Raw genomic sequence first — 14,241 nt, 5'->3', positions numbered from 1 at the left:
ACTCGGAAAGAAGCCTTTGTATTATTGCAGTGCTTATGGTAAACATATGCTCATTTCCTAATTTTAGAAGAAGAATTAACCTTTTTGAACAAATGACTTGTAGTAATAGTTATACAAATGAGTAGGAAGATTGTAATTGGTAATATAATTGTCCAGGAGTAATTGGGAGTAGTTTGAGTATTAGCAGAAATGAACTCTTTTAAAATCATTACGAATAACCTTTGGAAGGTACTTCAATGAGTGATTTAGTAAAATTATGGCATGTTTCCTTTGTTCAAGGATATTTAACAGTTAGGAAGCCTAATTATATGTGCTCAAACACATGTCAGCAATAGTGCTTTGTTACTGACCTAGAAACTTTAATTGTTCTTTGCTCTTAAGCTTTCAGTATTAAGTACAGAAATTAAGAGCAAACAAATTGACATTACTGCAGTTTCATAAAGGAGAGTGTCAAACTGGTTTCTGTGTTGTTGTTTTTTTTTTCTTTCAAAGCAAGAAGTGATGGAAAAATATGAAATCTATCGAGACTCTGTTGACTGCCTGCCTTCATGTCAGCTGGAAGTGCAGTTATATCAAAAGAAAATACAGGACCTTGCAGATAATAGAGAAAAATTAACCACTGTCTTAAAGGAGGTTTGTATTGTGTGGAATTTTTATGCCTTTTTATTATGTAGTAGTTTACTATAGTCCCGTGGATTTGCTTTTACTTTCTGTTACTACCTTCTTACAGAAAAGCAGGATCCTTCTACAGTATAATAGACGTGGCGATGTATGCTCAGGAATAAGACGGTTTGTTTTTAAACAGCAGCAGTAGACCCATTGTTACCTTCAGATGAAATGAATAATAAATTAATTAACATAGCGTATTGCCATGTATATTTTGGGAAAAAGCAATGGAATTTTAAACCTGTTCTGACAGTTGGAAAATCTAGTCAGTAAGCATAAAGTGCCAACTTACTGCCTAACACTATAGCTAGGGTATATAAAGAGATATTTTAAAGTTTCTCAGGCTAGAAACGTGAAAATCCTTTTCACTTCATCATCCCAATCCAGACTGTCCCCAGGATCACTAACATAGATTTCGATGAAAGATTTCTCTTTTGAGGAAAGAAGGGGTTGGAAGGTGAGATTGTCTCTAGGGTCTCCCCTCTCCTCTTTATTCCTGCACCTTTAATTCAGACCCTCACCCCCTCAAACCTAGCCTGCTGGCTGATCTTGATGTGTTCCTCTGTCCTGGTCCTTGCTGGTAAAATGACACACCTCTCTAGGCGTCACATTCTTTCTCAGTATCCCTTGTGCCTTCCTGTTGTCTCTTTTGTTGAGTCAGTGTTTAAACAGTTTTATCACATTTTGAAATTGTATTTTATTACACCTCATCTTCAAAGACAGTCCTTTATTTTGTTTGTAAATTCTAATTTGTTGTATTGACTTTAAATACATCTCGTAAAATATAGAGCCTGAACTTGGAGGACCAAATTGAGAGTGATGAGTCAGAATTGAAGAAATTGAAGACTGAAGAAAATTCCTTTAAAAGACTGATGATTGTGAAGAAGGAAAAACTTGCCACAGCACAGTTCAGAATAAATAAGAAGCATGAGGATGTCAAGCAGTACAAACGCACAGTGATTGAGTATGAACTTGTTTTCAGTTTAATGTATTAGAAAAGCCTAATTCATTTTATTTTCCCTAAGATTCCAACCCTCCTCTAATTTCAAAAAGGTATTCCACCTTTGGGTGACTAAAGCAGTTAGTTATGACTCATGATGCTGCTACATCTGAATGTATAGAGATGTTTTAGGTATTAGTTTTCTAATTTATTTTCCTGATAATCACAATTCTAAATCCTTTGCATAATTCGTTAGAAAGGTTCTAGTGCTATTGCTTATTTCTGTGCATTTCAGAGCCAGCGATCTAGAATTGTGTTAGAATAAATCAACTAGTTCATGTTACTGTTCAGCTAGTCTATAGCATTATAGCATATTTTGAGAAAAAGCCTTTTTTATTTAAGTGCAAAGTAGTACTTTGCAAGAATTTTGTCACCGTGGTTGCTGGCTAGTATGTTTGGATGTTTCATTGGTAGAATCTTCTTCCCATCAGTTCTAAAAAAGTGTTTTTAGAATAAATGCCCCAGATATGTCTGTGAGATGACACTATTTCTGTTTCTAAAAGGTATATATAGGATGGTCTGAAGATTTCCTTTCCTCTTCCTCATGCAGATAAAGAAAAAGGGCAGAACCTGAGGGTTTTAATTTTTCACTTGCTTTGCAAGAAAGTTGTATTAATTCACACTGTCACCAACAGTCATGAGTGAGTGCAGCTGGGAGAGGTGACTTAAAAATCTCATTTTTAAATAACAGCTTTGTGTGGAAGAGTCTTCCACACAAAGACCTGATTATAGCACCACCTTGTGATTCTCAAATCTCTTTGGAATCAAAATTAGAGTTAAATGTTTGACTGTTTAAATGCTTAAGTGGAATTATAATTTCACCCATCTCTGTATTCCTTTAGAGACTGTAATAAAGTTCAAGAAAAAAGAGGTGCTGTCTATGAGCGAGTAACCACAATTAATCAAGAAATCCAAAAAATTAAATTTGGAATTCAACAACTAAAAGATGCTGCTGAAAGGGAGAAACTGAAGTCTCAGGTGAGGATATGTTCATAAGAAATAATTTCAGATAATCTCGTGGGTTTAAAATGTAAATTATGTCACCCTCGTTTTGAAGATTTTGTCAGTTCTTTAGAGTAAAAATTGGCCCCTCAGGTCTGTTGCTTTTATTTCCATTTGTGGTATCTTTCCCATTACCCTGGGATAGTTTGCATGTATGTCTCCTCACACCTTTTCCTTACTCACCTTTTTTCCCTGTCAGCACCTAGAATTGTGCTTTGCAGTAAGTGCAGGTGCTCTGTAAAGTTTCTGAATTTTTTGGATAAATTAACTTAGATGGTGATTTAAAGTAAAGTCTTCCAAAAAATTTTTGTATCTTTTTTCTGATAAAAGAATCTCAAAAGTGTTTCTTATGATCAGTTTAGATGTATTTGAGTTGTTACCTGAAACAAAGAAGCTTGGGTCTGTTCCTGTATTTTGAGATTTTTTAATGATAATTTTATCATAATTACCAAGTTGCTTTGCCTGTTTCAAGTATATTTATTGTTTCATAAACGGTCTCAAGTTTAATGTGGACAGGCATCTTCTACATTTTTATCTTCCAAAATATCAGTATAGCCAAACATGTTACCTGTTTCTCTTTTTTTTGACTGCCAAAGACCCAAAGAAGTAGTCTATTCCTCCTCTGTTTATGACATTATCATTCTGTCTTTAACCTTTAAAGTTTGTCCAGTAGCCTCAAGGTGGTCCCAAACTGCTCTACCAGGAGTCACTAAATATAGCCCTTTATCATGTAAAATCCCTTGGCCTCTTTTTTTTCATTTTGCTTCATCTTGCCTACATTGATATCCTAAAACCTCTGAAACCTGAAAGATATTTAACATGCTGTCATTCCCTTTCACCATTCACATTTAATTTGCAAGGATTCTTAATACTAAAAAAAAGAATCACAGTAGACAATCCCTCACCTATTCTCAGGAATTTTTATCCTCCAGAGCATTAGATTATTAGCACATGTAAGTGTATATATACAGCTGAGAATTACCTCGAGGCTGCTTTAAAAGGAAGGAATGAAAGAAAGAAAAAGAAAATAGTTGGGTGTCCTCTTCCATGGTCTGCCCAGTACACTGTCCTGATTTTTTTCTTTCTTTTTACATTCCAATTCCAACTACTTTCCTTTTCCTTCAGTTGGATATTTGCCAAGCCTTTGGCCCTCAGTTTATCTCTGGAATGGGGATTAGAAAAACCTTATTTAATCCTACTTCTTAACCAAATCATATGAGCAGACTTATTATCACCTCGTCAGATACAATTAATGAACCAGTTACTAATGTAAGTACCTTTTGTCTGTGGTCATAAAAGGTGCCTTGCCTGCTTTAAATTCCTTTTAGTTTTGTGTGTATGTGTTTCACCAATAACATTTTAAGTTTTTTAACAATAGTGATCAAATATTTTACCTTAATATGTCATGTCAAACCATGCCTGGAAACCATGCCTTATATTGTAGTATGCTTTCCATAAATATTTGTAACATGCTGTTGCTTAAAACTAGCAGTGTATTAGAATTCAATAAAGAATTCAAGAGAATTAAAGATGAGCAACCCCTCATCCAAATGTATTGAATTAGAACCATCAGCAGTGGGGCCCATGAACCTAAATTTTTTAGCATAACTCTTGAAAACCACTCATGTATTCTGCTTCATTGTTTCAGTATTACAAAGCTCATCACCAGGCAGGCTGTTCTACTAGGACAGCTTTAGTCATTAAAATGTTACTTCTTGTTTTGAGTTTAAAAATTTTCATTTCTGTACTCTACTGGACCAGGATCATCTCTCTGGAACAAATCTGTACCCTCTTCTACTTAATAAAATTGTACTTAAGATATCTGAGGATAAAGATCATGGGTTCTTTTAGCCTGCTCATCAGGTTAATTAGTGCTAGCTTTCCAGCCATTCTTTATATCGTTTAATTTTCATTCTGTTTACTGTCCTCTACTCTGTTTCCTGCTTTTTTTATTCTGCTTAATATGTAGAGTTCAGTACTAAATGTAGTCTTCCAAGTAATGGTATCACCAGTCCCAGAGCACAATGCCTTTGTTAAATGAAGCATAATATCAAGTTGGATTTTTAGCAACAACAAAACACTTAGTGCAGTTAGTTGTTCAACTTGGTAAGTTGTTCTAACTATACCTTTACCCAGAAGACATTGTCATATCCATTTGTTCCAAAATAGCCTGGGAGAGTCTCTAAGTCCTGTGATGACATTGAGACACATTTTGTCAAAAAAAAACCCTTTAGCTTACTTTACAGTCATCTTTCATGAAAAGGAAAGAAGGATGTGTTAAAATTGCCAAATTTTTCTTTTCGTAATTTTGTTGAATCCTAATGATCCTTCTTTTTTATTATTCTTCTTTTTCATTAAATATTCTTTTCCATAGATAATTCATCACTTCTAGCTTCAATTGTCATCTTTATTAGAAAGCTTTCAAAAATCTATTTTTCCTATTCTGTCCACGTCAACTCCTTATTTTAGTTGCCTGATGGATATTTTCAGTGGATAAGCTTATCATTACAAAATAACATTTATGAAATTTAACATCTTTCAGTGTCTTTCCTCTTCCTCACCTTCACTTTCTCCTTCTCCCTCTGCCTCTGTCTCCTTCCCCTTCCCTTTTCCTCTCTTTTTCATTTAGTTTCCTCATGTTCTTCAGTGGCATCATCATTTTCAAAATATCACAAAGAGTTGCAGTTTTGGATTTTCTTTAGATAATCCTGATATCCAGTCAGTCACCAAGTTAACGTCATGACTTGTAAAAACTCACTGATAACTATTCATAACAACTGTTTTCTAATAATATTTCTATCACATACTTTTCTAATATTCTTGAATTGCAGCAAAAACTTGCTAAATTTGTTCCTTAAGATTCTCCTGCATCAAATCTGCCCTGAATCCTAAGTATGGCCAAATTTATGCTGTTAAAATATCACTCTTATTGCTACACTTTCTTGTTTAAAACCCAAATTCCCTGTTTTCCTGTAGTTATTCCTGCATTTAGTCAACCATTCAGCAAACGGTCTATATACCTACAAGATTGTTGTTGTGGTTCCGTCGCTAAATCGTATCTGACTCTTTGACCCATGAACTATAGCTCACCAGGCTCCTCTGTCCATGAAATTCTCCAGACAAGAATACTGGAGTGGGTAGTCATTCCCTTCTCCAGGAGATCTTCCTGACCCAGGGATCAAACCCAGGTCTCCTGCATTGCAGGTGGATTCTTTAACATCTGAGCCACCAGGGAAGCCCCATATCTCCCAGAGTTTGCTCAAATTCATGTCCATTGAGCTGGAGATGCTATCTAACCATCTTATCTTCTGCCACTGGCTTCTCCTTTTGCCTTGAATCTTTCCCAGGATCAGGGTTCTTTCCAGTGAGTCATCTCTTTGCATCACGTGGCCAAAGTGTTAGAGCTGCAGCTTCAGTCATTCCAATGAATTTTCAGGGTTGATTTTCTTTAGAATTGACTGGTTTGATCTCCTTGCAGTCCAGTGGACTTTCAAGAGTCTTCTCCATCACCACAATTTGAATGCATCAGTTCTTCAGTACTTAGCCTTCCTTATGGTCCACCTCTCACATCCGTACATGACTACTGGAAAAAACCATAGCTTTGACTAGGCAGATCTTTGTCAGCCAAGTGATGTCTCTGCATTTTAATATGCTGTCTAGTTTGTCATAGCTTTCTTCCAAGGAGCAAGTGTCTTAATTTCATGGCTACATTCACCATTTGCAGTGATTTTGAAGCCCAAGAAAATAAAATTTGTTGCTGCTTCCACGTTTTCCCCTTCTATTTGCCATAAAGTGATGGGACCGGATGCTATGATCTTAGTTTTTTTGATGTTGATTTTCAAGTCAGCTTTTTTATTCTCCTTCCTTGTCAAGAGGCTTTTTAGTTCCTCTTCACTTTCTGCCATTAGAGTGGTATCATCTGCAAGTCTGAGGTTGTTGATATTTCTCCCGGTAGTCTTTATTCCAGCTTGTGATTCATTCAGCTCAGCATTTTGCATGATTTTATCTGCATATAAGCTAAATAAGCAGGATGACAATATACAGCCTTAACTTGAGTAATTTTGAACCAGTCAGTTGTTTCATGTCTGCTTATTGTTGCTTCTTGACCCACATAAAGGTTTCTCAGGAGGCAGGTAAGGAGATCTGATATTCCCATTTCTAAGAATTATCAACAGTTTGTTGTGATCCACAAAGTCAAATGAAGCTGAAGTAGGTGTTTTTTCTGAAAAACTCTGTTACTTTCTCCCTGATCCAACAGATGTCACAATTTGATCTCTGATGCTCTGCCTTTTCTAAACCTAGCTTGTACATCTGGAAGTTCTCTGTTCACACACTGCAGACTCTTTGTTTGAAGGATTTTGAGCATAACCTTGCCAGCATGTGAAATAAACTCAGTTGTACAATAGTTTGGACATTCTTCGGCATTGCCCTTCTTTGAATTGTAATGAAAACGGACCTTTTTCAGTCTTGTTACCACTGCCGAGTTTTCCAAATTTGCTGACATACTGAGTACAGCACTTTAACAACGTCATCTTTTAGGATTTTTAAATTGCTCAGCTGGAATTTTGTCATCGCTACTAGCTTTGTTCATAGGAATGCTTCCTAAGGCCCAGTTGACTTCACACTCTAGGATGTCCAGCTTTAGGTGAGTGACCGCGCCATTGTGGTTACCTGGGTCATTACGACGTTTCTTGTATTGTCCTTCTGTTTTCTGTGTATTCTTGCCAACTGTTCTTAATCTCTTCTGCTTCTGTTGGGTCCTACCATTTTTATCCTTTATTGTGTTCATCCTTCTATGAAATGTTCCTGAAGAGCTCCCTAGTCTTTTCCATTCTATCATTTTCCTGTATTTCTTTGCATTGCTTATTTAAGAAGGCCTTCTTATTTCTTCTTGCTATTCTCTGGAACTCTCTTCAGTAGGGTATATTTTTCCCTTTCTCCCTTGCCTTTCTCTTCTCCTCAGCTGTTTTTAGAGCTTTATCAGACAACCAGTTTTCCTTCTTGCATTTCTTTTTCTTTGGGTTGGCTTTGGTCATTGCCTCCTGTACACTGTTATGAACTTCTGCCCATAGTTCTTCAGATGCTCTGTCTACCAGATTTAATCCCTTGAATCTTTTCATCACCTCCACTGTATCATAAGGGATTTGATTTAGGTCATACCTGAATGAATGGCCTAGTGGTTTTACCTACTTTTCTTCAATTTAAGCCTGAATTTTGCAATAATGAGCCATAGTCAGCTCCGGGGGTTTTTTTTGGTTGTTTGTTTGTTTGTTTGTTTGTTTTACTGACTGTATAGAGCTTCTCCATCTTTGGCTGCAAATAACATAATCAATCTGATTTTGGTATTGACCATCTGGTGATGTCTATCTGTAGTGTCATCTCTTGTGTTGTTGGAAGAGGGTATTTGCTATGAGCAGTTTCTTCTTTTGGTAAAACTCTGTTAGCCTTTGCCCTGCTTCATTTTGTACTCAAAGCCAAACTTGCCTGTTATTCTGGATATCTCTTGACTTCCTACTTCCAATCTAATCCCCTTTGTTGAAAAGGATGTCTTTTTTAGTTCTAGAAAGTGTTGTAGGTCTTCATAGAACCAGTCAGCTTCAGGTTTTTCTGCGTTAGTGGTTGGGCGTGGACTTGGATTACTGTGACATTGAACGGTTTGCCTTGGGAACAAACCAGGATCGTTCTGTCATTTTTGAGATTGTACTCAAGTACTCCATTTTGGACTCTCTCGTTAACTGTGAAGGCCGCTACCCCATTTCACTAAGGAATTCTTGCCCAAGTATTAGACATAATGATCATCGGGATTAAATTTGCCTATTCCTGTCCATTTTTAGTTCACTGATTCCTAAGATGTTGATGTTCACTCTTGCCATCTCCTACTTGACCACATCCAATTTACTTTGATTCATGAACCTGACATTCCAGGTTCCTGTGCAGTATTCTTTATAGAGTGGTATCATCTGCATGTCTGAGATTGTTGACATTTCCCCCAGCAGTATTATTTTTTTTTATTGAAGGATAATTGCTTTGCAGAATTTTGCTGTGTTCTGTCAAACCTCACCACAGGTATACATGTATCCCTCCCTTTTGAAGCTCCTTCCCACCTCCCTCCCCCTCCGCCCCTCTAGGTTGATACAGAGCCCCTGTTTCAGTTTCCTGAGTCACACAGAAAATTCCTGTTGGCTGTCTGTTTTACATGTGGCAATGTAAGCTTCGTGTTCCTCTTTCCGTACACCTCACCCTCTGCTCTGGCCGTCTTTATTCCGGCTTATGATTCACCCAGCTCAGCATTTCACCTGATGTGATCTGCGTATAAGTTAAATAAGCAGGATGACAGTATACAGCCTCGGACTTTGCCTTCACCACCTGACGCATCCACAAGGGAGCATCGTTTCTGCTTTGGCCCAGCTGCCTGCTCTTCCTGGTGCGATGTGTGGTTGTTCTCCGCTCCTGCTCAGTAGCATGCTGGACGCCTTGTGACTGGGGGCTCGTCTTCTGGCGTATAGTGTCTCCCTTTTCACACTGTGCGTCATGCTCTCCAGGCACGAGTGCTGCAGTGAGCTGCGGTCTCCTTCCCACCGAGCTGTGTGTCCTCAGAGCTCCTCACTGTGACCCGGCCGTCTCGGCGGGTCCTGCAGAGCCTGGCGCACAGCTCCTGTGAGTCACTTCAGCCTCTCTGCTGTGACAGAGCTGTGAGCCGTGAGAGGGATCCCCTAGGCAGTAGCCTTTATAGTTGATTCAGAGAATGAGTGTGAGCAAAGAAGCCGTGATCCCTGCCTTCTAGGGTTATTCAAGTTTTGTGTCTAAGCTAATTGTTTTCATTGTTTAAGGTTTAATGAAAAATATATTCTCCCTATAACTTTCCGTGGCTCCTTTCAGATCTTGTTGATTTCTCACCTCAAATACTATAGCATTATTAGTCTATTCTGATCTGTGCTGTCCATAGCTACTAGCAACGTGTGGCTATTTACACTTACAGTTAAATTAATTAAAATGAAATAAAATCTAAAATTTAGTTCCTGGTTTATACTAGCTACATTTCAAGTGCTGAGTATCCAAACTAGTCTGGATTGTATGTTTCATGGGGTAGGAAAGCATAACTAACTGCATGTCCCACTGTACTGTTATGCTATGTACAGCGCTATGGTAGAAGGCAGTCAATAGTATGTTGGTTGATGAGTTAATACATTCTTGATGGATAAATGGCTATATTGGCCATAGAACTCCATGGATATTATATAATCCTGATATCTCTGATTTGGAAAGTGAGATAATTACCTAGACCAATGCTGTCCAATAGAACCTACTGCTGGGGATGTCCTGGACTACTGAGGATGTGGCCATTAGGTACATGTAGCTACAGTGCATTTGAAGCGTGGCTCGTGCAGCTGAGGAGCATGCAGCTGTTTAAATGTGAACTTAAATAATCACATGTTCCTAGTGTTGTCTGTTAGACACTGTGGAACTAGAGTTTGAGATTAAAAATATTTAACTCCAGGCAAGCCATTACAGTGAGACTTACTTATTATGCAAGCTAATATAAAATTCCACTTGGATACAGAGTTTAATTGGAAACTGAAATACGTAGCTTTTGTGAGGGCTCTGATCTATTGCTGTTAACAAACATCCTGTGAGGATTGGCTTAGAACTTCTGATGTCCGTTCGCTTCTGTGGACGTGCCAGTGGAATTGGGCTTTAATATTTTTTTCATTCATTGTGGCTCTACCTGCCAGATTTGGTTCCTCCTTGAGAATATAGTTGTCCCTGAGTGAGAAAATTGTTCCCCTGAATGTGTCTGAATGGTTGGTTCAGATATTTACAGATTATGAATCTTTATTTAGCTACACTTTGTTTTAATAGTTTCTCCTGAGTAATGTCTTTCTACCGAATTTTTCAGCTTTCTATTAATATGAATAAATACATATTCCTATATAGAATCATGAAATTAAATTGATCTGTAGCTGCTGATTGTGCCAATTTTTAAAAATGGTGTTTACATAAGCGAGCAACTAATTCACCTTATTTTTCCTATAAGCTTTAAGAAATAAAGGCGTCAAAATTTTTTATTTATTTCCCTAATGATGTATATTCCATCATAGTTGTAGTAATTTTATGTCTGACTGGATGTTGGGAATCTTAAGTGCACTCTTCTGTTTTTGTATTATGATTTAATAATGATCCGTGTTTAGATCTTAGGACAGTGTTTAGCCTTCACCATCTCTTCATATTCTCACTTAATCTAGAGCAGTAGTTCTCAAACTTGCATAGGTGGCAGTCTCTGGAAATAGTGTTGTTCTTTTTTGAAACATTTTGAATTCATACTATGTTTAATTATGAGCTATATAATTTGCTCAAAATCAGTATCTACACTAGAATTTAAACTAAGATAAGTACTAGCTATACTATGGGTTTAAGAAAAGTTTAATGGGAACAGCAGTTAAAATTGAGAATATTTATAACCATTATACCCATTTATTGCTTTTTCCTTCCATTGGAAAAGCCCTGCTGTTTTATTTCAGTGGTGGAACACCTTTTATAATCTTTCAGAACACTACTTTTTCTTGTATCAAGATTTGAGAATTGTTTTGTGTAAGAAAAATCAATAATAAATGGATCAAAATTGCACTTGATAAGCATGAGATAAAAGATAATGCATGCAGACTAATTGGTTTATTATTTTATTCAGTCTATAAAAAGTGTTTTGTAGTTTTTTCTTAATTCTTAATATATCCATATAGGTTTATATGAAAACTCATTATTGCTTATAGTAGGACTGCCTGAGCAGTTTATTAAAACAAAGCTATTGGTATATTTTTCAGTCCTGTAGTTTACTTATTAAACCTGTTCACATGTAATTTAAATGACGATCAGAGTCAAATGCAGAGGTTATAGCTGTTTACAGAAATCTAGGTATCTGCCTGGTAAACGTGAAAAGCTCCGAAGTAAAAACTTTTCTTTGGTTATTAAAAATATGTCCTTAATGTCTTAGAATTCAAGCCATTGTTAATGTCTCTGCTTTGTTCTTTCTAGGTAGCTGACTTTTGATGCATCTGTGTGGCTTAATAAGAGTAGGCACACATGTGTCTGTATGTGTATGTGCATAAGATAATGTAGGCTTTAAAATATGAATAAATATGAATAGGACTGTTGGAATTCTTATATCTCACTTTTAGTTTTGGTCATTTCATGGAATAATCCTTATTGTATTTCATTTTCTACTTAGGAAATATTTCTCAGCTTGAAAGCTGCTTTGGAGAAATACCACGAAGGCATTGAAAAGGCAACAGAGGACTGTCATGCTAAAATAGATGAGAAAACAGCTGAACTGAAGAAGAAAATGTTCAGAACTCAACCTGATTAACAGAATTACTCATCTTTTTATAAATAGCTTGTCAATTTTTAATTTTATATTCTGAAAGGGAATAGTTAAGTTGAAGTTAATGAAAGTAACAAAAGTACCAAATAATGTTGGCTCAGTCATCTTTTATATACTCTCATAGATTATTATTTTGTAAGATAATACATTTATTGTAGATGTCCATGAACTTAAATTGTGCAGGTATTCATGTCTCTGCTCCTTGTTGTAAGTAGTCATTGAAATAAAACAATTGCATTTGAATTTTTCTTTTCTGTTATTTTCATGGCTTTTGTCGCTTTGTCTGTCAACATACAGAGGTATAGTATTATTGAGCCCTGACTTTGCACTAAGCATTGTGGGATCTCATTTGATCTTCACTCAGGCAGCTCTAGGTGGACATTTTTATAAATACTTGATGGGTGAAGTAACTGTGAAGGTCCTGAAAGAGTAAATAGTTGAGCCAAAATTTGAACTGTGCTTTGTATAATACTGAGGTCTGGAATGTTTTTACTATACCATACTTCCTAGTGTAGTTATTTGAAAGAGGAAGTATGAGTGTAGTGGTCTTATGCTATGACATTTTTATGAGGAAAATAAAATGTGCAAACTGCTTAGAACAGTGCCATGGTAGACAATACATATTAATTAATGGTGTTTAGAGTTCCAGTTATTTTTCTCTTTGACAGAAATATAAAATACTACAGTAAGTAGAGAGTAGGCTTTCAGTAAGAGGAAAAGCCCTAGGAGGAGTGGAAAGGGCTAGGTGTCCAGGAGAGGAATAGTAGGGGCACAAAGCTGAGCTATTGCCCTGTCCCTTTCTTGCTTTTTAAAAAAATAAGTTCGGCCCATAGAAAGGTCTGTTGATGAGGCTGGGTAACAGCTGTAAACATGACCATGTCTCTCATTTTATATTTAAAAATTTTTTAACTCACCAAGGCCTGTCTCCACCTTTAGCTCTTGTTCTTTTTTTTTTTTTTCCCCACAGCCAAATTTCTAGAAAACCTAATTTATACATGCCTCTATTTATTTCCTTGCCCATAATGGTATTGTTATTTCTATTCATACTGGTTCACTGAACTTTCTAAAATCATTTTACTAGTTCTCAAAATTCCCTGGACCATTTTAATCTTTATCTTCCTTACATTCTACCTGTACAATACTTTTCCCCCTGTGTCTCAGTAACACTGCTCTCTTGGTTCTCTTGTCTGTCTGTTCCTTTTAGATGTTTTCCCATGAGGGTCTCATTCTCTGTTCTTCCCCAGAGTGTGTGTGTTCTCTAGGCGTCTGCCCTTGACCCTCCTTCTCTTCTCAACCTCTGTACCCCTCCTTGAAAATTTTCATCTACACCCACCACTTTAATCATGAATTAAACATCCATGCAACTTTTACTGCATTGTGTACATTGTTAACATTTGTCATATTTTTCCTGAATTTCAGACTTGGATGTTCAATAGCCAATACAGTATACCCTGACAACACAGCTGGGAACTGCAAGGGTCGGTCTACTTTTATGTGGATTTGTTTCAGTAGAACTTTTGAATAAATGATCCACAGTTGGTTGAATCCATGGATGCAGAACTGTGGATACGGAGGACCACTATGGCCCTTGAGCATCAGCAGACACAATCTGAGACCAAGAGTCCTGGGATACTGCAGATACCAGTCCCCTGCGGATACTGAGAGGTGACTATAGATATTTTTAACCTTGTGGTATTCTGGTGAAGCCTAACGGGCCTTTTCAGAGTAATATAATGTTTTTCGTGCATAAAATACAGGATTGCAGGTGGAACCAATTAAACTCTAATATGATTATCAAAATACTCAAAGTATTTTATGGAAAAAGAACTTAGCCAACTTTCTCTCATGCCACTACTCACTCCTTTATATCCATTTAGTTAGCAAGAACTATGGATGGATGTACCCAAGTCTCCACCTCTCATATCTTTGCCCATGTTGCAGTTTGTATCATCTTCATTTCTTAGCTGATGTACTTGCACTAATCTTTTTTACTAGGTTTACAATCTCTAATCCACCTCTTCAAATGTATTAGGTTATTCTAAACTGTCTAATTAGATTATGTCAATTATTTTTACAAAAGCTTTTAGATTTTCAAATTGTTCTTGGGTGTCATAGTAAGCTCAGTATTTTAAGTTTGCAAAGGAAATAGAGTAATTGTTGCTATCTGTTGGACACCAGTGCAAACTGCTAGCTCAAG

General features: G+C 36.7%; 1 protein-coding gene across 3 annotated transcripts in view; it reads left to right on the top strand.

Annotated features, from left to right (window-relative positions):
• NUF2 (NUF2 component of NDC80 kinetochore complex) overlaps positions 1 to 12,287 on the top strand; it is a 37,195-nt gene extending 24,908 nt beyond the window's left edge. For all 3 annotated transcript variants that reach the window (XM_043877759.1, XM_043877760.1, XM_043877761.1), the window contains exons 11-14: positions 493 to 633; positions 1,455 to 1,630; positions 2,509 to 2,644; positions 11,892 to 12,287. In XM_043877759.1, coding sequence (XP_043733694.1) covers positions 493 to 633; positions 1,455 to 1,630; positions 2,509 to 2,644; positions 11,892 to 12,029 — 591 coding nt within the window. In that variant the 3' untranslated portion in view covers positions 12,030 to 12,287. The remainder of the gene's footprint in view (positions 1 to 492; positions 634 to 1,454; positions 1,631 to 2,508; positions 2,645 to 11,891) is intronic.
• The last annotated feature ends 1,954 nt before the right edge of the window (positions 12,288 to 14,241 follow it).

This window comes from Cervus elaphus, chromosome 20, assembly GCF_910594005.1.
Source record: "Cervus elaphus chromosome 20, mCerEla1.1, whole genome shotgun sequence".
Lineage (NCBI taxonomy): Eukaryota > Metazoa > Chordata > Mammalia > Artiodactyla > Cervidae > Cervus > Cervus elaphus.
The sequence above is the reverse complement of the archived record's forward strand: the minus strand, read 5'-3'. Positions and strand labels throughout refer to the sequence as shown.